Source organism: Rhamphochromis sp. 'chilingali' (assembly GCF_963969265.1).
Source record: "Rhamphochromis sp. 'chilingali' genome assembly, chromosome: 7".
NCBI classification, from domain to species: domain Eukaryota; kingdom Metazoa; phylum Chordata; class Actinopteri; order Cichliformes; family Cichlidae; genus Rhamphochromis; species Rhamphochromis sp. 'chilingali'.
Window position 1 is genome coordinate 38,345,276 of NC_137934.1, and position 25,445 is coordinate 38,370,720.

Here is a 25,445-nt window from a genome sequence, read left to right on the forward strand (position 1 = left end):
CAGACACCCGTTTCCGAGATATATCCACAACTTGCCCCTAGGCAACTAGGCTTGTATAAAACAGAGGCAATTACTAACTCATAGATCATTACACAATTGTTGGAAAGCAATAAAAACATAAGAAAATCGTCCAAAAATGTCAACCAATTTTGATCAAAGAATTGAAAAAACACATTTAGATTATTTAGCTTTATGGCTTGATACAGGCTTAAGTTCGAATTGTCCAATATAATGTCATATTGATTCTCATGTTGTGAGACTTTGCTGTCATTCTGTGTGAAACTTAATAAAAACAGTTCTTTTGTGCTGTAAAACAGAGCCGCACATTACACTTTATAGACATTACCTCTGTTTTTTCTGTGCACCCGGGAACCCTGCATCTTGCCTTGTTCAATATTGTAATGCAATTAACCTATAACAATGCAGAGAAAACCCTGACAATTAGACGAGCCCCTATAAGCAAGAACATGGCTACAGTAGAAAAGGTAAACTCCCTTTTAACAGAAAGAAAGCTCCGACAGAACTAGACTCAAGGATGGGCGCTGTGGGTCTCTGCTTCCTTGTTTTCTCTTCATGCTTTTGAGATATCCCACACTGGATTTGCACAGACTTTGAGCAATTTTGCATTTAAAACCACATTTTCATTTTCAGGTGCCCCTACACCTGGAAGCTCAGACAGATGGACACACTTTCCAATGTAAACTTAGGATTGTAAAAATAATAATCTGATATCATTATTATTACTTGGTGCTACATGAAATAATATTATTATGAAAAAACACACAGTTATCAAAGTCTTCCACAAAAGTACCCCTTATCGCACAAAGAAAAACTGAATTTCTGATCAGGCAAAGTAAAAAAAAGCAAAATTAAAAACAAAAACACTCTCCACATCTTCTTACACTCACACGTATTTTTGATTTACAGTTTATGTCATTTTAAATATGATTACTAGAGGAAATATTCTTACCTTCTTCTCACATCATGCGATCGTGTCACTGTGTCAGAAAAGGATGCCCGATGTTCAAATCACGCTTCATAGTGATTCCCACATCTTATTGAACTGAAATTAGATACCTTTCCAAACATTCTGATTGATCATTTAAGTTCACATGTACTGGGCCTGAGGCTTAAAAATGTTCTGTGTTGTGCTGTAGAGGATTAATGTACAAAACAGACTACCATGACAACTCATGTGAAAATCATGTGGACACTTTATGTCAGATACAATTTTGTGATTATTATTGTTACAACACTCATTACATTACTTTTTCATTATTCCACAAAATGTCCTGAAATGTATTGTCTTATAATTACAGTTAACCCCTCTGAGGTAGTGTTAGAGCATGGTTCTTAAGCCCAGGTCCTCTGCCAGAGGCCTGGAAGTTTGAAGGTTCTGCACGGTATCTTTGCTGTTCCTAGGTCTGCAGTTTTCTGAACAGACACCTCTGTCTCTGACCTCTGTGACTGTGGAATCTTTAGAGCCAATCTTACAGCTTGGCAGTTGCAGCTCTTAATGCTTCTATTGCCACCGGGACCAGTTGTTCTTCTAGCCACTGTTACTTTTCCTGTGCTCCATCCTGATGTTGCTTTCAGCTGGGATTGCCACACATGTCACAGCTGTGATCTTCTGTTCCTTCCAAAGCACCACTATATCTAGTTGGTTGGCCAGCAGCTGCTTTTCTTAGCCCTGTGTTCTCAACCACCTTTGGTGGTAATGATAATTGGAGACTTCTAATCTATATAATAATAATGGATTGCATTTACAGTGGCTTGCAAAGGTATTTGGCCCCCTTGAACTTCTCCACATTTTGTCACATTACAGCCACAAACATGAATCAGTTTTATTGGAATTCCACATGAAAGACCAACACAAAGTGGTGCACACGTGAGAAGTGGAACGAAAATCATACATGATTCCAAACATTTTTTACAAATAAATAATTGAAAAGTGGGGTGTGCATAATTATTCAACCCCCTGAGTCAATACCTTGTAGAACCACCTTTTGCTGCAATTACAGCTGCCGGTCTTTTAGGGTCTGTCTCTACCAGCTTTGCACATCTACAGACTGAAATCTTTGCCCATTCTTCTTTGCAAAACAGCTCCAGCTCAGTCAGATTAGGTGGACAGCGTTTTTGAACAGCAGTTTTCAGATCTTGCCACAGATTCTCGATTGTATTTAGATCTGGACTTTGACTGGGCCATTCTAACACATGGATATGTTTTGTTTTAAACCATTCCATTGTTGTCCTGGCTTTATGTTTAGAGTCGTTGTCCTGCTGGAAGGTGAACCTCCGCCCCAGTCTCAAGTCTTTTGCAGACTCCAAGAGGTTTTCTTCCAAGATTGCCCTGTATTTGGCTCCATCCATCTTCCCATCAACTCTGACCAGCTTCCCTGTCCCTGCTGAAGAGAAGCGCCCCCAGAGCATGATGCAGCCACCACCATATTTGACAGTGGGGATGGTGTGTTCAGAGTGATGTGCAGTGTTAGTTTTCCACCACACATAGTGTTTTGCATTTTGGCCAAAAGGTTCCATTTTGGTCTCATCTGACCAGAGCACCTTCTTCCACATGTTTGCTGTATCCCCCACATGGCTTGTGGCAAACTGCAAACGGGACTTCTTATGGTTTTCTGTTAACAGTGGCTTTCTTCTTGCCACTCTTCCATAAAGGCCAACTTTGTGCAGTGCACGACTAATAGTTGTCCTATGGACAGATTCCCCCACCTGAGCTGTAGATCTCTGCAGCTCGTCCAGAGTCACCATGGGCCTCTTGGCTGCATTTCTGATCAGCGCTCTCCTTGTTCAGCCTGTGAGTTTAGGTGGACGGCCTTGTCTTGGTAGGTTTACAGTTGTGCCATACTCCTTCCATTTCTGAATGATTGCTTGGACAGTGCTCCGTGGGATGTTCAAGGCTTGGGAAATCTTTTTGTAGCCTAAGCTTGCTTTAAATTTCTCAATAACTTTATCCCTGACCTGTCTGGTGTGTTCTTTGGACTTCATGGTGTTGTTGCTCCCAATATTCTCTTAGACAACCTCTAAGGCCGTCACAGAGCAACTGTATTTGTACTGACATTAGATGCACACAGGTGCACTCTAGTCATTAGCACTCATCAGGCAACATCTATGGGCAACTGACTGCACTCAGACCAAAGGGGGCTGAATAATTATGCACACCCCACTTTTCAGTTATTTATTTGTAAAAAATTTTTGGAATCATGTATTTTCGTTCCACTTCTCACGTGTGCACCACTTTGTGTTGGTCTTTCATGTGGAATTCCAATAAAATTGATTCATGTTTGTGGCTGTAATGTGACAAAATGTGGGAAAGTTCAAGGGGGCCGAATACTTTTGCAAGCCACTGTATATAGCACTTTTCTAGGCACCCAAAGCGCTTCACAATTCCACTATTCATTCACGCACTAGTGCAGGCAAACCACAGTTGTAGCCACAGCTGCCCTGGGGCAGACTGTCAGAAGCGAGGCTGCCATATCGTGCCATCGGCCTCTCTGACCAACACCAGTAGGGTAAAGCGTCTTGCCCAAGCTTTCTTTTTCCTTTTGAACTACATGTTTTGTCTCTCTTTAGACCTCTACAAGTTATTTAAAGCACAATCAAAATAACACAGTTCACTGTCATGAATATGCTGCTACAGAATAAAAAATATTCCAGACTTAGCTATCCAACAAACAGGAGGGTCTAAGACTGGGCTGTAAAGCAAACATTTAAAGCCTGCTTCAGTGTGATATTCAGCACACTGACTTCGTGTTTAATCTTTAATTCAATGTGATGAGCCAAAATATCAGAGCAGTCACTGCTGATGTACCTTTAGAGACAATGTATAGATGATGTCCAGCTTGAGCGGACTGCTAACATCCTACAAGATGATCTGTAATCTATTATTCTGCTCCAGTGATATTTACACAGATGGATGAGTTAATCAACATGTAAAACACTAACAACACAGTAATTTAACACAAGCTCACACTGGATGCAGTCCTCATCCTGTGCCAGTGGTTTCATCTAACAAAAAAAAAAAAATCTGTCTTCAAGATCCTTCTTCCAGATTCTTCCACTTTTGTAACTTCCCTTTCTGTACCTCATTCAAATTTCTTTAGCCATCCTCCTCTTTTCTGTAATTCAGATGTTACACTTTTTTTGCTCTCTGCTTCTGTGCTTTTAAAGATTACAAATGGTTTTCTTGATAAGCCAAAACATAAATCCATAAATCCTCCATGTAGTGGCATCAGTGGGAAACATGTTTCAGGACCATCCCCACAGACAGAGCGGCCAGGAAAGCAGAAGAACACCATGTCAAAAAGGCCCTGAGTAAATGTGGTTATTCCAGCTGGCCATTTGTCAAAGCTGGGAAGACACTTAAAGAAAGCTCCAGGCAATCCAGGAGAGGAGGAGGACAACGTAGGCAAAAACCCTTAGTGATCTTATGTGTGATGAGTATTGGAACAGCTGACATACATTTTCTCAAAATACTGCCTATCTGTGGCTTTCAAACCCCAAAACACGTTGCGCCAAAAATTGGTCCGCAGCAAAGATCCGCTCCCCTGGCACAAACACAGTAATATAGTGCTAAAAAACAAAACAAAAAAATACACACAGTGAACTAATTTAAGGCTCTTTTTATTTTAAATGACAACAGTTATGTTGGAGCAACGAAGTGATTTTCTCCCAATAGCTCAAGGACTCAATAAATCCACCTTCTCTGAGTGTGTGCGCATGTGTCTCTTCAGCCTCGTAGACGTACAGAAGCCCTTCTTACAGAATGCGCAGCTGTGTGGCTTCTCGCCGGTGTGAGTCCGTACGTGTATGTTGAGGTCTGATGAGCACCTGAACCTCCTCTCACAGTAAGAGCAAGGGTACGGCCTCTCTCCAGTGTGTGTGCGTTTGTGCAGGAGCAGCTCCCCAGAGGTCAGGAAGGTTTTCCCACACTGGGAGCATGAGTGTGGTCGCTCCCCCGTGTGAGTTAGGTTATGTCGGACGAGCGAGGTGGACTTGGAGAACCTCTTTCCGCAGCGGCCGCATTCGAACGGGTGCTCGCCTATGTGGCTGTGGAAGTGTTCACTCTGAGCGCGCTTGGTTTTAAAGCTCTTCGGGCACTGAGGACAGCTGAAGGGCCGGAAGTTGCTGTGGATGCGCTGGTGCCTCACAAGCTCTCCGTGAGTGAGAAAGGACTTCTGGCAGGTGGTGCAGAGGTATGGCCGCTCCCCTGTGTGGATTCTCTCGTGGCGTGTGAGGCTGGCCAGCTGGGTGAAGCTCTTCTCACAGTATGAGCACTGGAAAGGCCGCTGGCCATTGTGAGTCAGGAGGTGCCTGTTAAGGATCTGAAGCTGCGTGAAGCTCTTTCCGCACTCTGCACAGGGGTGGGGACGCTCTCTGCTGTGGGTCTGCTGGTGCTTATTCAGAAGCCACATGTGGGTGAAGCTTTTCCCGCACTTGCATGGAAATGGCCGCTCACCTGTGTGCTTCATCTGGTGTCTCTTCAGGTCCGAGGCTCGGCCGTAGATCTTCTCACACATGGGACATTTGTACTGACGCCTTACGATGTGCCTCTGCCTGTGCCTCAGTCGATCCAGGATGCTGCTAAAGCTCTCACCACATTTCTGGCATTTATACTGACCGCCCCCCTTCTCTGACACCACCTCTGTCACCACCACCTCTGTTGTTAGGTCTAGCTGAGGGTTGCAGGTCTGGCCACAAGCTGTTCGCTCAGAATGCAGTTTGAGCAGCCCCATCTGAGTGAACCGTTTGCCACAATGAGAGCAAAGGAAGGGGCGCTCTCCAGTGTGGATGCGCTGATGTCTGGTCAGATCCCAAGAGTTCTTGAAGCCCTTCCGACACTCCTCACAGGTGTACGGGCGCTCGCCCGTGTGGGTCCGCTGGTGACGAGTCACGTCCGAGACCCGCGTGAACGTTTTGCCGCACTCCTGGCATGTGTGTGGGTCGGGCCTGTTGTGGATGGGGAAGGGCTTTGGGAACTCAGGAGGGAACGTCTTCTTGGGGGTCTCACATGTCTGTGCAGCCCTCTGGAGTTTGGCGTATTGTTCAGGATGGCTGTGCTCAATGTGCTGCAGCAGGTAGGACTCTTGCATGTGGAAGAAGGGACACTCTGAGCAGGCAAAGACCTGGGTGGACATCTCCACTGTGGTGCCTACAGAGAAACACAAAAGTTAAAATGTGCAACAAAAAAAGAGAGAAAAACTCACCTTAAAGTGTAGATGCCTCATCTAAAACTTTAAATGACAGTTATTAAAAGTGAGACAGCAAACCTTGAACAGCTTTAAAGTGACTAACTGATTTACCTTGGGTGCTGAGGTGCTCAAGGCATTTGTGGTGTTGCAGGAGAGACTTGAGGTCACTGGGATTGGAGAACACCTGCAAGCAGTCCTTCAGCACAGAGGGGGCAGAGGTAAGCCAGGAAACAGTCTGTTTGATTATGGAAAAAAAAGATTCAGTCTGAAGAAGTTTAAATTCCAAAAGACAACTGTTTTGAAGAGAAGGAGGGGGAATGGTGATTAAATATGAGACGTGACCAAATAGTCTCGGGAACCAGCTCACTAAAATAAAATAACTTTATCTGATTGAAATTTGCCCAATCTCACCTTCAAGATCATTTTCTCATGTATCACTGGACTGCTTTCACTCTGGCTGTTGGTTTTTTACCTGGCTTCTTGGGAAACCTGTTCTGTCCCTGTTTACTTACAGACTGGATCTTTGTTGAAGGATCACAGTGTGTTAAAACAGTAATCCTTCAATGTGATATTCATTAAGGTGAGTCAGTGAAGTCTTGGGGAGTACTGAGTGAAGACACAGTCCTACTAACAATCAGCCAACTGCAACTAAATGCAACACTTTTACAGCAGAGCTGTGCACTGACAGTTTTCACCCTGTGGGTACAAATTCAAACGTGTAAAATCCAGTGAATGCTGGTGAAAATCAGGGAGGTTCCTGGTAATTAATTTCTTAATCGACCAAACAATGAAAAAAAATACTTGATTAACTGCTGAGTAGTTGAAAACTAAGAAGAAAAAACAAACACTGAAAAGGCTAAAGATAGGAAAAATGTATGTATATCTTTAATACTACATGCACAAACTACTAATACTGTTACTCATCTTCAGTACCTTTGGTGACTGCTGCCCAACCATTCAACAGTGTTTGATGTATAGAACAGCATTTTATAATAATAATGAATCTTATATGGCCAATATTACGCTTTCACGTAGGCCTACCTGACCGAGGTCTGGCACCGGCAGAAGTCTTTCTAATTTGGAGAGAAACTCCCACACAAGCAGCTGCATGTCCGCATCATAGCTGAGGCCATATTCTGTGGGGAAAACCTCCTGAGAAGAACAAACATTAACAGCTAGTAATACAAAAAAAAGTTAAAAGGAAGAAGATAAGAAATACATGGATTGGCTACATCTAAGAGCATTTGCCTGGTAAAAATGTTCCCTCTCTGCTGGGTCTTTCAGGAGTGTTTGGGTTAGCTCCACAAAGATGGCCTCTTCTGCATCCACCTCTGCATCCCCACTCTGAAAGAAATCATTACAACTGAGATCTTTGTCACTATCAGACCAACAATAATGATAAAGGATGAAAAATGATCTTGGAAAGCTAACATTTATATTTGATCATCCACTGCATATTTAATGGGTGATTAGAATCATTATTCTGTTTTAGAAGCCATTCTCCCTCTCTACAGAATATGCAGATTAAACTAATCCATACCTCTCACAACCAGTAAAACGTTCCACATGACACTAACAGCAACACAAGCCCTGAATGTGATCAATCCACCGCAGCTACATTACTGGTAATACTGATAAAATATGTTGTCTCTGAACGCAGCTTTGCTCATTGCATTCAGAAAGCTCTATTTTAACTCTACCAACAGACTACGCCTGTTTCCAAAATGTATCGCCTTTCACAGTTTGTTATCAGACTTCTGATGCTGGATTTAGAGGTGAGTTCAGATGAAATGTTTCCTCTGCAAGGTCTTCACTCACTGAACTTTTAACAGTAACACAACTTTGGACCTGGACTTTGGACTTGTTCAAAATGGTGCTAACACTTACTCCTGTGTATCCCGGTGGGTGGATTCGCTCTAGGTGAGGCTGTACACACAGGATGTTGGCTGTTTCCTCATTTCTGCACAGCTCAAGTATAACCTGAAGCAACAGGAAGGTATTCATTCAGCTACTGTCACTGGATTACCCACTTGTGGAGTGGAATGCATTTCTGTGCACCTACTGACTCACTCTGGCTCGCAGCCGAAGCAGCAGTTTTCCTCGTTGCTTCGGATTGAGCAGGTCCGGAACTGATTCTGTGACCAGTGTCACAAATTCATCAAGCTTTTCATAGTCGAGAACATCCCTCCGTTGAGCCACCTGCCACATGGCTGCAGAAATCAGCCGCATAGGAGGGATCAGCAGTCTTAGGGATGACAACGGCAGGAATATATCTGATTAAACACACACAGTGGACAGAGTTATGTCTTTTTTGGAAAGTCAGATGTCCTCTTGTGACAGCTCGGCAAACCATCTTTATAATTTAGCACCAAGAGACAAAGTTACAAGAAAATCATCTGTGAACCCGCTGGTGCACAGGTGCTGCTAAGCTACTGTGGGTATAGATGAAGTCTAGTCTTCTCAAGACGTTGTGAGCCACGTAAGCCTCAACAAAATATTTCACAGGAACTTAAAGAAACATCAGAGAGATGCATGAAGGTGGGAAAAAATGGGTGTTTTTCAGGGTGCTGCCTAGATTAAAACACTGCTCTCCAAAGCAGCACTGTAACACATGTCGGGATTGCAAAAAATAATATAAAACATCCAACCTGCTTTTCGAGATAAAAGTTGAACTTGTTGGCAAAACAGTCCAATAACCTTTTGAGAGTACAAAAGTACTGTTTCTATAATTGGGACTCAGGTGAATTTATGGCCACATATTACAAGCAATCGATTAAAAATTCCCAGTTATTTCAAAATATTTACAAACATTTCCAAGATAGCTTAATGTTGCCATTTATTGAAAGTATATTTAATTACTCACACAATATATCAGAAATAGAAATTTAGTCATGTTGAACAGTATTTGAATATAGCCCAGTTAAATTAGCTAAAAACAGATTAACTAACTTAAAATCATAACACTAAGAACAAATTTACTTAAAAAAACAACACGAATACAGTGAACATATTGTATGAACCTAAGTATTAACGGTTAACCCATTAAGTTTTCCATGTTTACATTAGCATAGCTAACTAGAATCACTGCATTTAGCCGCGGCGAGGAGCTAACGCGCACACACGGGCGGCCTGGCTCGCGGTACCAATGAACGCTGCTGTGACACGGACCTGTGCTCTCAACTGGACCGCTTTCCATAACGCAAACTACACGAATTCCTTTAAAAAAGTCACTAGAAAGCTGCAACCAGCAATTAATTTGCTATTAGCCCTAACGCAAAGCGGAAACACGTGGGCCAATGTGTGATTTCCAAAATAAAAGCATTAACAAGTGCCCAAAAGTGTAAAGAAAAAAAAAAGCAGCCCCGGTTAATTCAAAACATTTAAGTCATTAGCTAAACAGTTGCGCTTTATGGGTCTCAAAAGTGCAGTCACTGCCAGTGGTATAAGAACCTAACACTGAACTCAGATCCTAATAACAGATGTGATGCTGATAAATGAGAAGTTCATCCAACAGATAACAGAATGTTGTAATTTACCAAGTAGACAAAAAACTTTATTTGAAGTGTTTTCCAAGTGCAAATTTCCATGACTTTGGCATTCTAGTATTTCTCCCAACACAGCATTGTGAAGGTGGACGCTAATCTTCTGGTGTCCATATGGGTCCCACACCTATTGATCGCATAGCTTGATATGACAATACATTCATTTGGAGATGTCAGATTTATTTACAGGTGATGATCAGGAAAACATGGAAACAAAACCAAAACACTAGGAAGAAGCCAGAAAATTAAACATTATTAATAAAACATGGGTTAATAAAACTACTTAACAACTGACAGTAACAACACTTAAAGTGTCTTAGTAACTTTCTGGTCAAAGCATTTTGTAAGTCCTGATGACATCATTGTGACTTTTCAACAATACAGCACTTGAAATGTTTCTCGCCCCCACAGAAAAACTGATTCCACGCATTAAAGAGGATAGTCCAGTCACAGCAGCTCTGTAGTTCAGATGTTTGTTATGCAGCCAAATGATGTACGACATCCAATCACATGGTGTTAGATTCAAAGCAGGGTTAGCATTTCCAAGGGCAGGGCAGGGCGAGCACTCTGCATCTTCAAGCTCCAAAGTCCTGGAACCAACCTTTAACAAAGAGAAGTACTTTGAAAACAAAGTTCTAACACAGGGAACACAAATGCATAATCACAAATACTACATATATACATCTATACATTCTAATCAATAACATTTCCAGCATCTCAAACTGGAGAATTAGCTGTTCGTGTCTCAGTGTAGCAGTAATAGAAATAGATTTTGGATATGGAGGGCTGATTGGACAAAACGAGGAGCCGATAACAGAAGAAAATTAGTAACGGGGAAAAGTCACTGCGCTTCTACACCGGATATCTCGTATCATGCACTTCGAAAAGCACATAAAAGCATGACGTTAAATTATTGCATCAAAATTAGCGAAGACAGGCACATGACTTTTCTAGAGCGATAACGGCCCACCCTACACAGGAAGTGTAGAGTGTAAATTCTTAAAAATAGTACAATTTACATTGTAAATTGAAGACCTTTCAGGCAAACGTTGCATAGCTAATACTAGATCCAAGGAAGTGATCTTGAATCTTGATACCAGCTGGCTAACCACTGAATATGAGCTCTCAGAATGGTATTTATGATACAGCTGCATCAATACTAACTTTAAAACTGTTTGTTTCAAATTAGCGCTATTTAAATCCCATTTTTATATCAGGCTCGGCAGCTGTGGGACAAAAAAAGTTAGATAACATCCGTAGCCACCCACTTTTAGCTGGAAACTTCCACGCGCACTCATTCTTACCTTTTAAGGGACTAAGAAATACACGACGAGGAATAACACGAAATCAAAGACCACGAAAGCCCAGAAGTCAAACCAGTAGGAATGTTTCGGTAAAGATATCGGAGCTCCTTTAGATTTAAAGATTTTAAGATCTTCCTCTGACTCCGTTACAGGAGTCGTGCCGGGTGCCATGTTTGCTATGGCTTCAGTCTCGCGCTCCTGGAAGAGAACACGATAATCCTTCAAAATAAAATCACACCTTTGCAACAACGATTGGTTACTGAATATTATCACCTCATTTCGTCTACTCCTGCGTGTATAGATCTGTTTCCCCCCCTTTGAACAATGTATTTCATATAGCAAGCGCTAGATGCTAAAAAAAAAAATCACAAACATTTTAGGATTAGGCCACCTCATGTGACTGGTCGGGTGACATGAATTGTTTAATATATAGTCTGTGACATGGTATTTTCACCTAGTTTTACTGCACTCTTACAGCTAATATTTGTGACATTCAATCAATTATATTTTCAATGGACAGCACCTAATTATAAGCATGTTACTTCTCTGGCCTTCTTTGACACACCAGAAACTGAAAAATCCTTCTCAGTTTCAGGGTGGCTGTAGCTCAGGAGGTGGAGCAGGTCACCTACTGATTGGAAGGCTGGTGGTTCGATCATTGGCTCCTCCAGTCTGCATGTCAAGTATCCTTGGGCAAAATACTAACCCCAAGTTGCTCTCCAATTCATCCATCGGAGTGTGAATGTAGTAGCACTAAGTACAGTGAAAGTGGTTGTGTAAATGGGTGAATGTGGCATGTTGTATAGAGCGCCGTCAGTACTCTGGGACAGTAGAAAAGTGCTATATAAGAATCATTCCATAGTTGTCATCTTATAATCTTGTTAGGTGCATCTTTTGTATTGGACTGTAAAAACTCTTCCTACAAACCAAACTCCAGACTGCATCCAAAGCATATAACATACACGCAATTGATATCATCAGCAGAACGTCCTGCATGTAAAACTCTTGAGTTAATGCCACATCTAGCACCATCTTTGTTGGAATTAGTATATACTGATCTGATTCTAAGTAAAATGTGTTTCATATTCCTTACTTTCACTTGAACATGTTTTTTTTATTTATATTTTTCTTTTAATTCTTATCATTCTAAGAGACATGAATAAAATAAAATGAACACAAAAGACCGTTTTTGCCTGTGTGACACCAAATACCATTTATTAGGGCTTTACAAAGACTACAAAATCCTCCAGATGAGGTAAATCACTGTCTCTGTCTATTTACATGATATGTTACATACAAATGTACAAAATATAAAACATTTAAGGACAAATGTTTCACCCAAAAAGAAGAAAACGTTCTCTCAAACCAGAGTAAATGCTATGGTTTTCAACTGAGATGTAACTGCAAAGTGTTAAGTGGGGAAAATGTCACCATGGTGTACACTGTTAACAGGAGTGTAGATAGGTTTGATATGCGGGTGTAAGTCTAGGTAAGGAGCAACCACCCCTTTAGCATGCAACTACACCCCTTTGCCAAAAGAATGTGCGGCCCATCAACAACTTGGCTGCGGAGACACGCGTGAAGCTGAACACAGGTAGGATTGTAGAGGATAGAATTGTCCTGAGGTTGTGACAACATGACTTCTTGGTCTCTGGTGAGCTCTGACCAGTAGCACCTGTTGGTTGTTGGTAAATGTTTACAGTACGGTGTCAGATCAGCTTCGGTGCCTCGGCCAACTAGCAAGCCTAACATGGCGGTAAGCTTCAGTTAAAATGTCCAGAGGGGAAGTGTTTCTAATGAACAACTGGGATTCCTAAGATCCAGAAATATTATGGCAGGATGAGGAATACTGGAGTAAGAGCCTATTTTTTTTCTTCTCCTTTTGTGATTTTAGTGAGTTAAAAAAAAGCTGTTTCTTACTGTACACTGTATGCCTCCTGCATAGGCACAACATCCAATCACCACAAGACACACACCTGTTTCTGACAGCGTGTTAAATTTTGCATTTCTTTTTTTTTCTCTCTGTTTTCAAAGTACAATAATTTATTCGGCGGGTTAAGCATATTGGAACATCGACAGGGCAGAATGCATCTTTGATTCACTGTGCAAGACTTAAGTATTTACAACCCAACCCAACCTCAAAGTGTGCAAAACCAACCCACTCGATAAACAAAGAGAGGACAATCAAAAATCTAAATGGCTTCCGTCCAATACACGCATACATAAAGGTAAAGGTCTCCTCATAATGCATCCCCTTTAAAAAGGTTCAAGACATGCTCATCAGGCAAGAACACCTGAAACAGTTTGGTTGTGCTCCTATCAGTTCAAGTGAGCCCAGCTCAACTGGGCACAAAACAACAACTTAAAAAAATATCCCAACCCCTCTATTATATACTTTTTTAAATGTTCATACAATATTGGTCAAATTCAAATACACTATTCACTCTTTTATAATCTAACTGTCAGAAAGGAGAAAGGGTGCTTTAGAGGGAAAGGGAGGGAAAACAAACAAAAGTGGCTGTTTGTCCCACTGCAAGCAGCATCTTTGACATAGCAGGAAGCATATCAATACTATCTCGTCTTCTCACCAGAAGATGCTTGAAAAAAAACTTTTGAACATTTAAGGCAGTGGAGAAAGCACCAATATCATTGTTCCCCTATTCAGCTCTTTGACTGATCTGGTTAACTTGTATACGGATGCGACAATTTGGATTCCTTTCGGGTACCTCACGGGTAGAAACCGAAGCACATGTCAAAAAAGAATTTCTAATGAGGGCCGCAGAATACCACGCTACTCTGTTAGGTATTACTGAACTCAGGGTCAGCCTACATTGCACCAAACCCTGTGCAGACTGCCAAAAATACCTGGTTACTCCTGTTACAATCCACAGAGGGCGCTGTCTGCTCTCTTCACGGTACATTTCATCCAAACATTGACAGCAGGCCAAGAACAGCGTAATGTAGACTTCTACAACCATGCATTGTGTTTACATTTGGCAGTCAAATCGAAACGAAACGTTGGCACTTTTCAATTTTTTTCTTCACAGTAGTAGTGAGACTGGATCACACACACACACACACACACAGACAATGCGCTTTCGTTGTGCTTGTTGTCGGCATGGAGGGGGGGGCGAGGAGCGGCTTGGCAGTGCCTGACGCCGACAACGTTCAGGGCAGGAGACCAGCACCACGAGGCTCAACTAGTGACTGAGCTGAGGGCAGCAGAGTGTGTTAGTATGCTCCAATATTAGCTACACCCTCGTCATGTTCACAAAAAGCAAAGATATTTTTTTAAAAATGGTACAGCGGTGAACAAAATCTACCCAGTAAGGAGCAGGTTTGGTTGACCATAAATAACTTTTACTGAAACCTGATGATTTGTGTGTAAACACAATGGATGTAAAACAGCCTGTGGCCACTAGAGAGCATTACATCACCTGAAAGATAGTGTAAGAGATCAGGGTAGTCAGAAGTGGAGATATGGTACTTTGCTCAAGGACACTGTGGCAGGCTGGACTGTAGATTAAATGATGGCCTGAACTTTTAAAAGCTTTCATTAACAGAGAGTCTCCTCCTGCTGCCTGTGTGCAAGTGCATTCATTTGAGTGTGTGTCTGTGAGAAGCACCTCTGTAAACAAGGAAAGACATACACAACAAAACCCGACCCTAAATGTAAACACCTGAAAATATAACTAGATAACAAAAAATCCAGTTTGATCACGCTGAACTTCTTTCATTTTCTCACACCCAAAATGAAAAGTGTGAACAAAGTGTGATGTTCCTTATCAGACACACTAAAACCTATAATATATATGAAAAGTTGTATTCTGCAAATGTTACACATCCATTAAAAATGACTGGCGAACACTATCCGATGTCAGTAAAATAGATTCGATCTTACGCATATTGTCGTTTACCTTTTTGATCACCGGGGACCAAGTTGAAGACACATCTTTAAGACATAAAATAATCTGATTTAATATTGCACCATCGCTGTGTAAAAATAGGCTTTTTTCTCTCTCAAATGTTGGGTAAATCATTTTGGATAATAAAACTTTTCATATATCATTTGCTAACTATAGGGGTGTCCGGTAGTGATGGGGGTTTGATAGTTCCCAGGTTCTGGGAGGTCCAAGGGGTGCGGGTTAGGGGATCAGTATCTCTTGCTCTCATAGTGCTGACTCCAGTGAAGAGTCTAGCTGGTCGTCATGGTGACTGGTGCTGTCACTGTCGCAGCTCTGCGTGCTGGAGTAGTTTGCTGCCTCCTGCAGCCGTAGCAGCATGTTCATCTGCAACATAATGCAGAGTTAGAATGGAATGGAAAACTAGAGACACTCAAAGCAGGAAAACCTCAGCATTTCATAACTTTAGCAGGGCTCTACTGTTGGCGTATAGGTTTGATCGTGCTCTGATGAGTGTGATAATTCCTACCCTGGTGATCAGCACATTTGCCAAGAGTTTACAAGATAAATCTGAGGACTCTCCAAATGATTACTACAGTTAGGATTTACTGTTGCTAATATTCAAAAGCAGATTTCACAAAATCAATCAAGAATTTTACGCAACTCTAAGCTTGTGGCTCCTGTTTTTATTTTATACCTTGTGAGTCAGTCTCCATTACCATGGCAAAATGTGCTCAAGAGATACTGTAATGGTAACTACCACAAAGGTGGCACATAGTACACATAGTGTTTGTAGACACCATAGCATTGCAAATGTGCAAGATGAAGTTATGAAACATTACAGGTTCGTATCTGAGATTAAAACCCAAAGATGTGTGCAGTGTGACTCTTGTGCAAAAGATACTGGAAGCAGACTGGCAGTCTGACCTTTCACCTAATACAACATAATATTTTCAAAGGTTGGGTATTCATTGGAATCATTACTAATGTGATCTACTCTTTCTTTGACTGTATTTTCCATTTTCACAAAGGAATGAACAACTGCTAACTTCCAACACCTCAATGCAGTGACCCTCAAACCTTCTCTGTTTATATTCTCCATGTTCTTAAAAAAAGACAGAAAACCTTGTGCTAAATAGCCCGCAATAAAACAGCAGCACTTTTCATCCCTGCAATAGAGCTAATGGTCTAAATAATGCAGGAGTGTTGCTGCATCTGGCGCGTCACTTCAAGTGTTCCTGAAATGACACCTGCGCTCCAAATGCTCACACGTGGACACACACACACATTTATTAAATCAAGCCAGTTGATTTTGGGTGACTAGTCTTTATATCCTTTTGGGCTGCAATAATGATGATGAATTCTCTCTTTCCACCATTTCCTGCCTCGTCTTCCAACCCTCCGTCACGTTAAGCATCTGGTGTGTGTGTGGGTGGGTCACTGTGGTACTGAGGAGCATTCTCTTCTCAACCTGTCCTTCTTTTCTAATAGTGCTGTGTGGTACTGCAAATAGTATCAGTCTGATACCAAGTAGATCCAGGACCAGTATGGCTACTACTGACACTGATACTTTTAACTCATACAGCTTAGAGACAGCAGTTTGTCATGATTTATAAATAAGTTACATCATCAGTAAACAAATGCAAACATATTGTCATAATATACATATGGGCTATAAATAAAATAGAATAAAATAAATAAAACAGGAAAAAAAGCATTTTCCATAGTGCATGTCTGAGGTGTATTTTTTCATTTCCCAAAAAATATTTTTCTGTACTTACAGGACAGAAATAAAGTATCGATACTGCTATGATGGCATTGATCTGATACCAACACCAGCGTCAGCATCGATGCCATCAGCCCACTTAGCTTTTTTCATTTTCATTTTGTTCTGGTGCCAATGTAAACGACGTGTTCATTCATTTGTTAGAAATCAAGTATTGACAAAATGCAACCTGCAGGTTATCAACAGCCGCTGGTAATAATTTTCAGTCCCATGAGTCTGTACCTCTTTATAAGGCCACGTCAACAACACCCAAACACTGCCTGAGCAGTGGCCCGCAGCATTGACGTGAACATTCATGCTCTACAAAGAACTTGCTCCATCAGCTTTCTCAGCATTCATGTTTGCTCTTTTAATTCTTAGTCACTTAAAAAACTCTGAGAACATCCTTTGTCTTTTGTTCCTCACCAGTGGGTCTCCCTCAGTGTCACTCTGAGACACTTGCTTGGATGAGGCGCCCTCCTTGGACGAGCTGTATCCATCATATCCCACGTCCTCCGGCCTCAGCTGGAGCAGCGACTGCCCGTCCTGCTGCAGTGAGGCGGCGTTCCATGGATATGTGTCATTCACCCACTTGGATGGATCTTCCCATGCAGCTCTTTTGCCGTACAGCTGCAAGAAAGGCAGAAAAGGGAGAGAGGTCAATCAAGCTTTCTTTTTTAATAAAACACTGTTGTTCTAATCTTATGATGGTAAAAATTTATGGTCACAGAGACTAAAACAGTTTGCCACTCTAACCTACAATTTTTTTTAGCATTGTGTGAAGTGACATAAAAATCAGACACTGTGGTGATGATAATTTCTTTCTCAGTTTTATTTCTCGTCTCATGCCATTTTAACATTCATGCCAGCCCTATGGTGCATGACAAAATGGTCCGGCAGAACGAGAACCCCCTTAGATGAAAGTAAAAGCGTAGAAGTGTTTTAACACCGCTAATTTCATCTGGACTAATGTGTCCTTTGTAATAGAAATACTGCTAAAATCCTGTTATGCAGGGTTAAAAATGTTGAAATTTGATCTCAGCATTTTCTCTCACAGTAGCAGCCAGCATTCATTCACACAGACAATGGCACACATTAAAACTTGTGCAGTTAATGAGGCAGCAGTGCAGATGTGTTAAGGCTTTATTTTACTGCATACTTCCTTTTGTTTGGATTTTATTAGATGCTGTTATATACTAACCTGAAAAAATGTGTCACTTTAATGTTCTTTTTTTATTTCTAGCATTATGCTGTAAAAAGATTTATTGGTGAAACCACACAGTTATGTTTTATCAGGTCCTACCTGCAGTCCTTCCCTGACAGCCTCCAGCAGGTAGGGCACCAGGGAGTAGTTCCACAGGTCAGTGAACCAAACCCGAGAACCCTCTACATCCATGGGACAGGACAGGAACAGACGAGGGCCTGTAGGGACAAAAAAGAGAAAGAGGATGATGAGTGAAGCAAAGATCAGTGACATGGTGCACAGTTAAAACTAATGAGCTGCCGAAGAGACGACATACAGAAAAACTTTATATTACTGTGCACTGAGACAGATAAGAGCTAAAATAAGGCACAACAGAGATTTCAGTGTTAGACAAACAGCACACACACTAGTGTGTGTGTTTTTGTTTGTGTGTGTGACACCTGACCTATGGTAACATCGGAGGAGCTGTGTGCCTCCAGGAAGCTGTTGAGGTGCTGCCAGGTTTTGGGGATCCAGTCAATGATCTTAATCAGGTCATTGCTGCGCATATTCTTATCAATCTCTGTCTCAATCAGCTTCCGCCGTAGGAAGCGCCCCAGGAAACCTTTGACTGGTTCAGTGTGGTTGGTGCACAGCACCCACCTATGATAGGACAGATGATCAATGGCCAAACAAAAGCACAGAAACAAATCAATCAGCTCAACATCAAATCAAATTTCTCATCAAAACCTCTCAGTTTAAACATGATGTGATAGCGTTTCTTCCATCACAGTTTGGATCCCATTCTGTGTAACTATAATAGAGTCATATTAAATTAATTTCTGGCTCATGTTAATCTCTTTCTAATCATATTGTATTTGTCCAATCATCAACTAGTCAAACATGCCAAGCAGAAATGGTCCTCACTCATCACAGCCTATTAATTCTCATTTAACAGGGCTAATTATCCAGGAGACATAATTAGAGCACTCCCTGTGGAAGAATTTATTTATGATCTCTGAGACACAGAGTATTGCAACCAAACAGATCCAAAGCTCGGCAGGAGGACAAGTAAAAGTACAAATCATTTCTCTTTTGGAGAACTGAAGGAGCTTTTAAACACAACACAATAAAAGTAAGGTATACAAGTGAATAAGCAATGTTACACAAAGAATAACAGAGCCAAATGTGTCAAACCTGAAGTTGTGATGCAGCTCGAGGTTAGGAGACGAAGACACCCCCTGATTCATGGTCCCAATAACGTAAGGGCTGGACAGACAAACACATGCGATTACTTAGAGTGCTTAACCGAGAGAAAAATGCAGAGTTTTTAATACATAACATTTAGATATGTTATTATAGTGAGTTTACAACTTGACTTGAGTGGGCACGAGCATGCTACAAAGCTGTTCTTTCCTTTTGCCTATTAAAGGTTTTTTCTTCCCATATTTGAATCCAGCTTTCAAGAACAGAAGCTGAACAGACTAAAAATGCTGAGAGGCAAAACTTGTGACATCTGAATTTAGGCTGTGAAAATAAAATGGACTTGACCTGACTAGAGCTGTGAGCGACAGTAGGACTTGTCCCTGCAAGGCGTTTCAGCATAGAGGAGAGGAAAGTTTCTGGCTCACCATTTGTGATACTTGCAGTTGAGAAAGCCATTGAAAATGTCGCTGAGGGAGCCGATATGGTGGAGGTTGTCCAGGATGACCACAGTGGGGAGCTCTGTGTCCGTGTCCTCAGAGTTACACTGCTCAGCCAGGGTTGATAGGTACTGACGCAGGTCCTGTGTAGAACAAAAATATTAATTCATTTGTGATATAACACTAATTGGACAATTTTTAAATGCAATGTAACAAGTCCTCATATTTCTGTATAAAATCCATATGACATGCGCCACTATCAAATCTGTATGTAATAGCCTTTCTACCCTTCTGGATAAACTTTTATGCTTAAATTATGAATTATAATGACTTGTGACTGGTCAGAAACAGCATTCAGTAAACGCAGCAAAAATGGAGCAGGCATTGATGACAACAGATTGATGGGGTCAGTATGAAAGGAGGAGGTGGGCAGCAACAGTGGACAGGCTAAAGCAGCTTAAATAGTGCTACCTATATCAGTTTTTCCTGATAGGCAGGTAGCTGATCTGCCACAATCGTGACTGAGCTTGACTTTGTAGCCTTGATAAGCTAAAAAAAAAAAAATCTTGTTCTTCATACCTTGCTGGAATTCTGGTCGACATTAAAGCTGGCCACATTGTGCTCCGTCACTTCCTGCCCCATGTGGGAAATGATGTACTCAGCCAGTTTGGCAGCCAGAAAGGATTTACCGGTGCCACTGGGTCCTGAGAGGATGATCCGACGGTGCTCCATCAACAGGTTGAGATATCGCTGGATGATGGGCTTCGGGATGAGAGTGTCAAACACGAGACTGTCTATGCTGTTCTCCTTAACACCTGTAATGAACAAGGAAGGAAAGAGGAAAGGAAAATATGAATATTATACAGCAGACTGGAAAATGAGGCTCAAGTTTACGTTATTGTTACCAGGTCTGCATATTTTCTGCATTGCATTACTACAAAATCTATAATCCACAAATAAAACGTCCCAGCTGACTCACCTTTAAGGTTGACCTTGATGATGTTGTTGCCACCCACCAGGTAGCCGCAGGGCAGCAGCTCAGGCACTTCAGAGGCGTGGGAGCGAATCACCTCACCCATCCTGTAGCAGACAATGCTGTCTGAGCTGAGACCCAGGCTGGTCAGAGGATCCACGCGGAACACATACTCCTGCAGCGAGGGTGAACAGTGGAACTTTAACAACTGCACAATCAGCCAAGTTTACAAATCTCTCTGTGTTGTGAGGGCTTTTTTTTTTAAGTCATTTAAATATGAAATCAACGATGACAACAGGAGCTTTAATTTGCACAGATTCATTACTGAGATGATTTATTACACAAGCTAGTCCTCTTACAAACTACAGCAAGCTCAGTAAGGAACATCTGTCATGTGGACAAATGATTTCTGCTTACTTTAAAGAGGCGTCGGATAACCCCATCCAGGACATCCCACTTGGTTTTCCCACTCACACCTATAGACCCAATCAGGTACTCCTGGCTTTGTGTACCCTGAGGAGTTACATACATGTATTACATATAGCAATATAGCCTAGAACCTCTCAGAGTTTAATACAGTGGTTTTCCTGGAGGAATCATTCACAAACCTTGGTGATATTTGGCCCACTGCTGATGGTAACCACTATTCGCACACTGCGGCCCTCTTTGCGTAGGTTGCCCTCATAGCTGTCATCGAGGAGAATATCTGAAAATAGACCTTAATGTTAGAAGGAAAAACCAGCTTGAATCCGTCAGAATAAACAAACTCTTGCTCTGCCTGCCAAAAAATATAGCTAGAAACACACAGACTCCAAAGTAAAATGCAGCTATCTTTAATGTGATAATTACATTTAGTCGGGGTTCTCATACACTGATTTTTAGGAAGTGCACAGAATGATAATGTATGAGCAGAAATGAAAGGCGAGTAAAGAAATGAGAAATCGTTCAGTGGAATGAGCTCATTTGAGTGTTTCTAGCCGAAGAATTGTTCATCCATTCACGAAGGATGTGACAGAAGAGTGGGATGATGTGACTTTTGCCACACTATTAGCAGCTCCCCTCCTAAGTCTCATTCGTTCTCTTTTTTCTCAGGTTCCATTTTGGCAAGAGGAAGGGGGTACTTTGTATTCGGCTGGCTACCCTTGGCAGAGGGCTCTGTGCTCGGGTGATAACAGCCCACTGGCCCACTTGCCTTCCCATATGTCGCTGCTCTTGGCTCACCGGACGTTCAGGTAATGAGAGGCTAGGTCATCAGAGGGGGCCGTGCCTTCTAAGTTAATTACAGTCCAAGTGAGAGGGACAAAGTTTTCCAGCTCTCAAAAGGGGCAGGCCTGAAGAGATTGAAGAGTGTTTATGTAATAGGTCCTGCTTGGCTGCAAACCCCCACAGCAGGGAGGGGCAGATATTTCATCATTTTAATGCAGCTCATCCGGATCATTTCTCTCCACAAACACAATTCTCTGGCATTTATTGAGGCAAGTATGAAGAGAGCTAATCCAACTTGATGCTGCACAAAAACACGAATTACTGCAGACTATAAACGATGTCCTTCAGCATCACCAGACACACAACTCCTACACTTACTTCTCAAATGAGAAGTATGAATACAACCTTGATGATGAATACAACCTTTCTGAAAGAAGTGCCTTTTATAATCAAAAAACATATCTAGTTGTATGCTTTGTCTTGACTGTGAAAATCCTTTTTGTTTCTTTTTTTCCAGTTATCCACCCTCCCACTGCATTCACTGCCCAGAACAAACTGCTGGGTGCAATGCTGCTACACAGAGACACCTCAGATCGACGGGCTGCAGAAACCAGCAGTGACGCTGAGCTCACCTGACATGATGGTGTCTGTGATGTTGAGGTTATTGAGGGACAGCCCCAAGGACTGACGTGAGGAGGATGAGGAGGTGCTAGAGGTCTCAGAGGGTGGCCGGGCTGTCTTCACGGGTGTGGCTGTCGGTGTTGCGTTACCGCTGGACTTCAGACGATCATTTTCTGCTTTCAGCGTCTCAATCTCATTCTGTGTGTTGCAAATAAAGAAAATCATAGCAAATCTAACAGAAACTGCTTTTAAAGACACTGACTGATAGGCTCCTCCAACAGCAGATGGTCATTTCCTGCATTGTTGTTATTCTGAATCAGTATCACTGGAATTATAGGCTGTAGGCAGCTTTTTGATCTTCGAGCCTTCTTTGTACTGAAGATTAAGTCTCAGATAAGGAATTGGACATGATCCCCATCTGACAGGGAAACTATACGCAGCCCACATTCAGAGGCATCCACTTAACTGAGACACAGGATATTCTTTAATATGTGTTCCTTTGAAAATTTGAAAGTCACAGCATCTGTGTACACTATGCTTTGAAAGGATGATTTCATTACACTGCATCAGGAGTACTGGAATAAATAATGGGAGTTTGTTTTCATGGAGAAACTCCCCTTTTTAAAAATTCAGCTTCATGGAAAAGTAAACAATTGAATTCCACCTTCATGAGGTGTTTTCCCCTCGAGAACCTAACTTTATCAACAGATATTTGATAGGAGTCTGTTTGCAGTACGTTAGAGGCTATGCTGGGTTGCAGGTAAAGATTAGTGGAAAGCAGAAGAGAAATGCTTTGGCTCACCGACAAACTCAAAATCATCGACTATCATCTGAGAGCTATTTAGCTTTTATCAGCTTTTTACTTTATCTGCATTCATAGCTGGACAGCAAACAACGACCGGTGGAACAGGAAGTCTTGGCCTTGGCCATCCTCTGTTCTCTGATGATTATCAGAGAACAGAGGATGGCTTTCCAGACTGCTTAAAAATAGAATGACTGTTTTTTGATGATTAGTGCCTGTTTGGAGGCTGCTGGAAGTTTTTGCATTTCCCAAAGTTTATATCCTAATAGGACTTGATGTAATGGTTGGACTTTTCTGATTTAAGCTTACCTTCTTTCTTGCATAGCATTAGATGAAAACAACTAGTACCACGATCAAGTACCAATAGCAGTTTTCTGTTGCAGGTAGTGGAGGGTAAGTCATGCGGAGTATTTCTCAGTGTTGTTTACCTTGATGCAGATGTCTGGAAGGTGTGCTCCTCACAAACTAGAGTGAGATTTTGCAATCTGCATCTAATTTCAACTCACCATGCTCATTGCTGTTTGCACTATTCCTCCCTCCAACATTTTAACACTTGTCTGCTGACCAAATAACAGATTATGCTTTAACAGCAAGACATGTTTGGTTTGCATTGGCAGGAAGTTAACACACCTCTCACCTCTCACTGGAAGAAAATCAATTAACAGCAATATGTGCTCATTTTAATGTCAGTGTTTTGCCCATCTCCAGTGGCTCCCTGTGGCCACTTTACTTTTTTTTAATTCTCCTGAACTTTAACAGCAGTTAAAGCAGATTTAATCAGATTTCAATTATTTAAAAAAAAAATTTAGCAATTGAAGGAAAAAGCAGGTTGAATTCACAGCCAGACTGTTGGCTCGCTGACATGCCTGATATTAAAATGCAACTGGATGATTTCTTTTTTACTTTTAGTATTATTAAAATTATTATCCAAGTAAGATACTTGGATTTTAATTCATTTGCACAAAGACAGGTAAAATTCAAAATGTCAACATTTTAAGAGTAGGTATAACAGATATAATCACTTCATTCTATTTCTACAATTTCATAATGTCTGTATTAATGTTTTGTGACTCTATGCAGATTGTTGTTGGTGAAAAACTGCCAAAAAATGGCTCTGCTGTTACTAAAGCTTGCAGACCCCAGTACTAGGAGCTGAAAAATAAGACATCAAGCACAAAACCTGAAAGTTTGTTGTTTTCACTTCATCACTTAAATCACTTTAAGCATATTTGCACTGCACAAGACATAATGTGGATTGCACAACACTGGTCACTATATTCTTCATTTCCAGTTAATACTTGTACAGCTGCTGTTATTGTGTGTATATATATATATATATATATATATATATATATATATATATATATATATATATATATATTCTTATATAGTTCTATTGTGTATTTTGTTGTACAGTTATTTTATTTTCAACTTTAATTTATATTTTATTCCTTCCTAGTTAAATTTACCCTTTTTAATTTTTCATATTTATTTCCTATCTTATTCAAGCCTTTTCCTTTTTATTTCTTTAGGTCACGAGCAGTTGTCTAAGCATTTCACTGCATATCGTACTGTGTATGACTGTGTACGTGACAAATAAAATTTGAATTTGAATTTAATTATATCGTCCTACATGCTGTTATGAAGGACTGCAGCATCACTTTGCACAATGTGGTGAAAAAGCACTGACAGAGGTAACTGAATGAAACTGGGCCAAAGTAGGCGGAGTTAGCAGTGAGTCAGCTTAGCTTAAAAAAGGCTGAAAGTCGAGGGAAAGCCTGGCTTCCAGGTCAAGACAGCCAAGTGTACAAATGAAAGAAATGAGAGACAATTTCTTCATCAGTGGGCAGAGCCAGGACAGACATAATATGAAGCTATACTAATTTGCTGCAAGTTCCAGCTACACATTAACCACACTGACAGTTCTATTGTGCCTCTCATTTTACTCTTGGCCCGAAGGCAAAGAAGTTTAAATGTCATTACGGTCATTGACAGTTTCATTTTCATTCTGGATTATGAAGCTGCAGTACATTTAAGATAAGATAAGATAACCTTTATTAGTCCCACACATGGGAAATTTGTTTTGTTACAGCAGAAAGTGGACAGTGCAAAGTTATATAGCAAAAATGAGAGAACATTACCTGGGTTACACATTTTAAACAACACCATAAAATAGAATTTAATAGCTAAAGAGTGAGAGCACTAGGTGACTTGTTATGTTGTGAAAGGATATTCATATTTTTCACTACAATGACCCCTGGCAAGCTGATAGCTGTGCATGCTGATGCAGCTTGAGCT

General features: G+C 41.2%; 2 protein-coding genes across 14 annotated transcripts in view; both read right to left on the bottom strand.

Annotated features, from left to right (window-relative positions):
- Positions 1–4,609: 4,609 nt before the first annotated feature.
- LOC308399674 (uncharacterized protein) lies at positions 4,610–11,256 on the bottom strand. 3 transcript variants are annotated; one of them, XM_080887038.1, is made up of 8 exons: positions 11,053–11,256; positions 9,375–10,349; positions 8,277–8,451; positions 8,094–8,186; positions 7,455–7,550; positions 7,248–7,358; positions 6,318–6,441; positions 4,610–6,166 (listed from the first exon to the last, which is right to left on the bottom strand). In XM_080887038.1, the coding sequence occupies exons 3-8, from the start codon at positions 8,433–8,435 to the stop codon at positions 4,695–4,697; spliced, it is 2,055 nt and encodes a 684-aa protein (XP_080743164.1). In that variant the 5' UTR covers positions 8,436–8,451; positions 9,375–10,349; positions 11,053–11,256; the 3' UTR covers positions 4,610–4,694. The 3 variants fall into 3 exon arrangements, with proteins under 3 accessions (XP_080743164.1, XP_080743162.1, XP_080743163.1); XM_080887036.1 differs by having other exon boundaries at positions 8,277–8,479; XM_080887037.1 differs by having other exon boundaries at positions 8,277–8,479; positions 9,070–10,349.
- Positions 11,257–12,248: 992 nt separating this feature from the next.
- nav3 (neuron navigator 3) overlaps positions 12,249–25,445 on the bottom strand; it is a 403,657-nt gene continuing 390,460 nt past the window's right edge. For all 11 annotated transcript variants that reach the window (XM_080886470.1, XM_080886471.1, XM_080886472.1 and 8 more), the window contains 11 exons: positions 22,357–22,543; positions 21,127–21,224; positions 20,936–21,031; positions 20,525–20,693; positions 20,125–20,360; positions 19,534–19,688; positions 19,100–19,171; positions 18,369–18,565; positions 18,023–18,141; positions 17,146–17,349; positions 12,249–15,341 (listed from right to left, as the gene is read on the bottom strand). In XM_080886470.1, coding sequence (XP_080742596.1) covers positions 15,222–15,341; positions 17,146–17,349; positions 18,023–18,141; positions 18,369–18,565; positions 19,100–19,171; positions 19,534–19,688; positions 20,125–20,360; positions 20,525–20,693; positions 20,936–21,031; positions 21,127–21,224; positions 22,357–22,543 — 1,653 coding nt within the window. In that variant the 3' untranslated portion in view covers positions 12,249–15,221. The remainder of the gene's footprint in view (positions 15,342–17,145; positions 17,350–18,022; positions 18,142–18,368; positions 18,566–19,099; positions 19,172–19,533; positions 19,689–20,124; positions 20,361–20,524; positions 20,694–20,935; positions 21,032–21,126; positions 21,225–22,356; positions 22,544–25,445) is intronic.

Bases quoted from the DNA above. Each gene is read 5' to 3' on its own strand.
- LOC308399674 (XM_080887036.1), bottom strand. From the start codon at position 9,402: ATGGAAAGCGGTCCAGTTGAGAGCACAG. The intron at 7,551-8,093 runs GTAAGTGTTAGC...GATTTCTTTCAG, and splicing joins ACCCACCGGGATACACAGGA to AGTGGGGATGCAGAGGTGGA. The intron at 6,442-7,247 runs GTAGGCCTACGT...ATAATCAAACAG, and splicing joins CGGTGCCAGACCTCGGTCAG to ACTGTTTCCTGGCTTACCTC.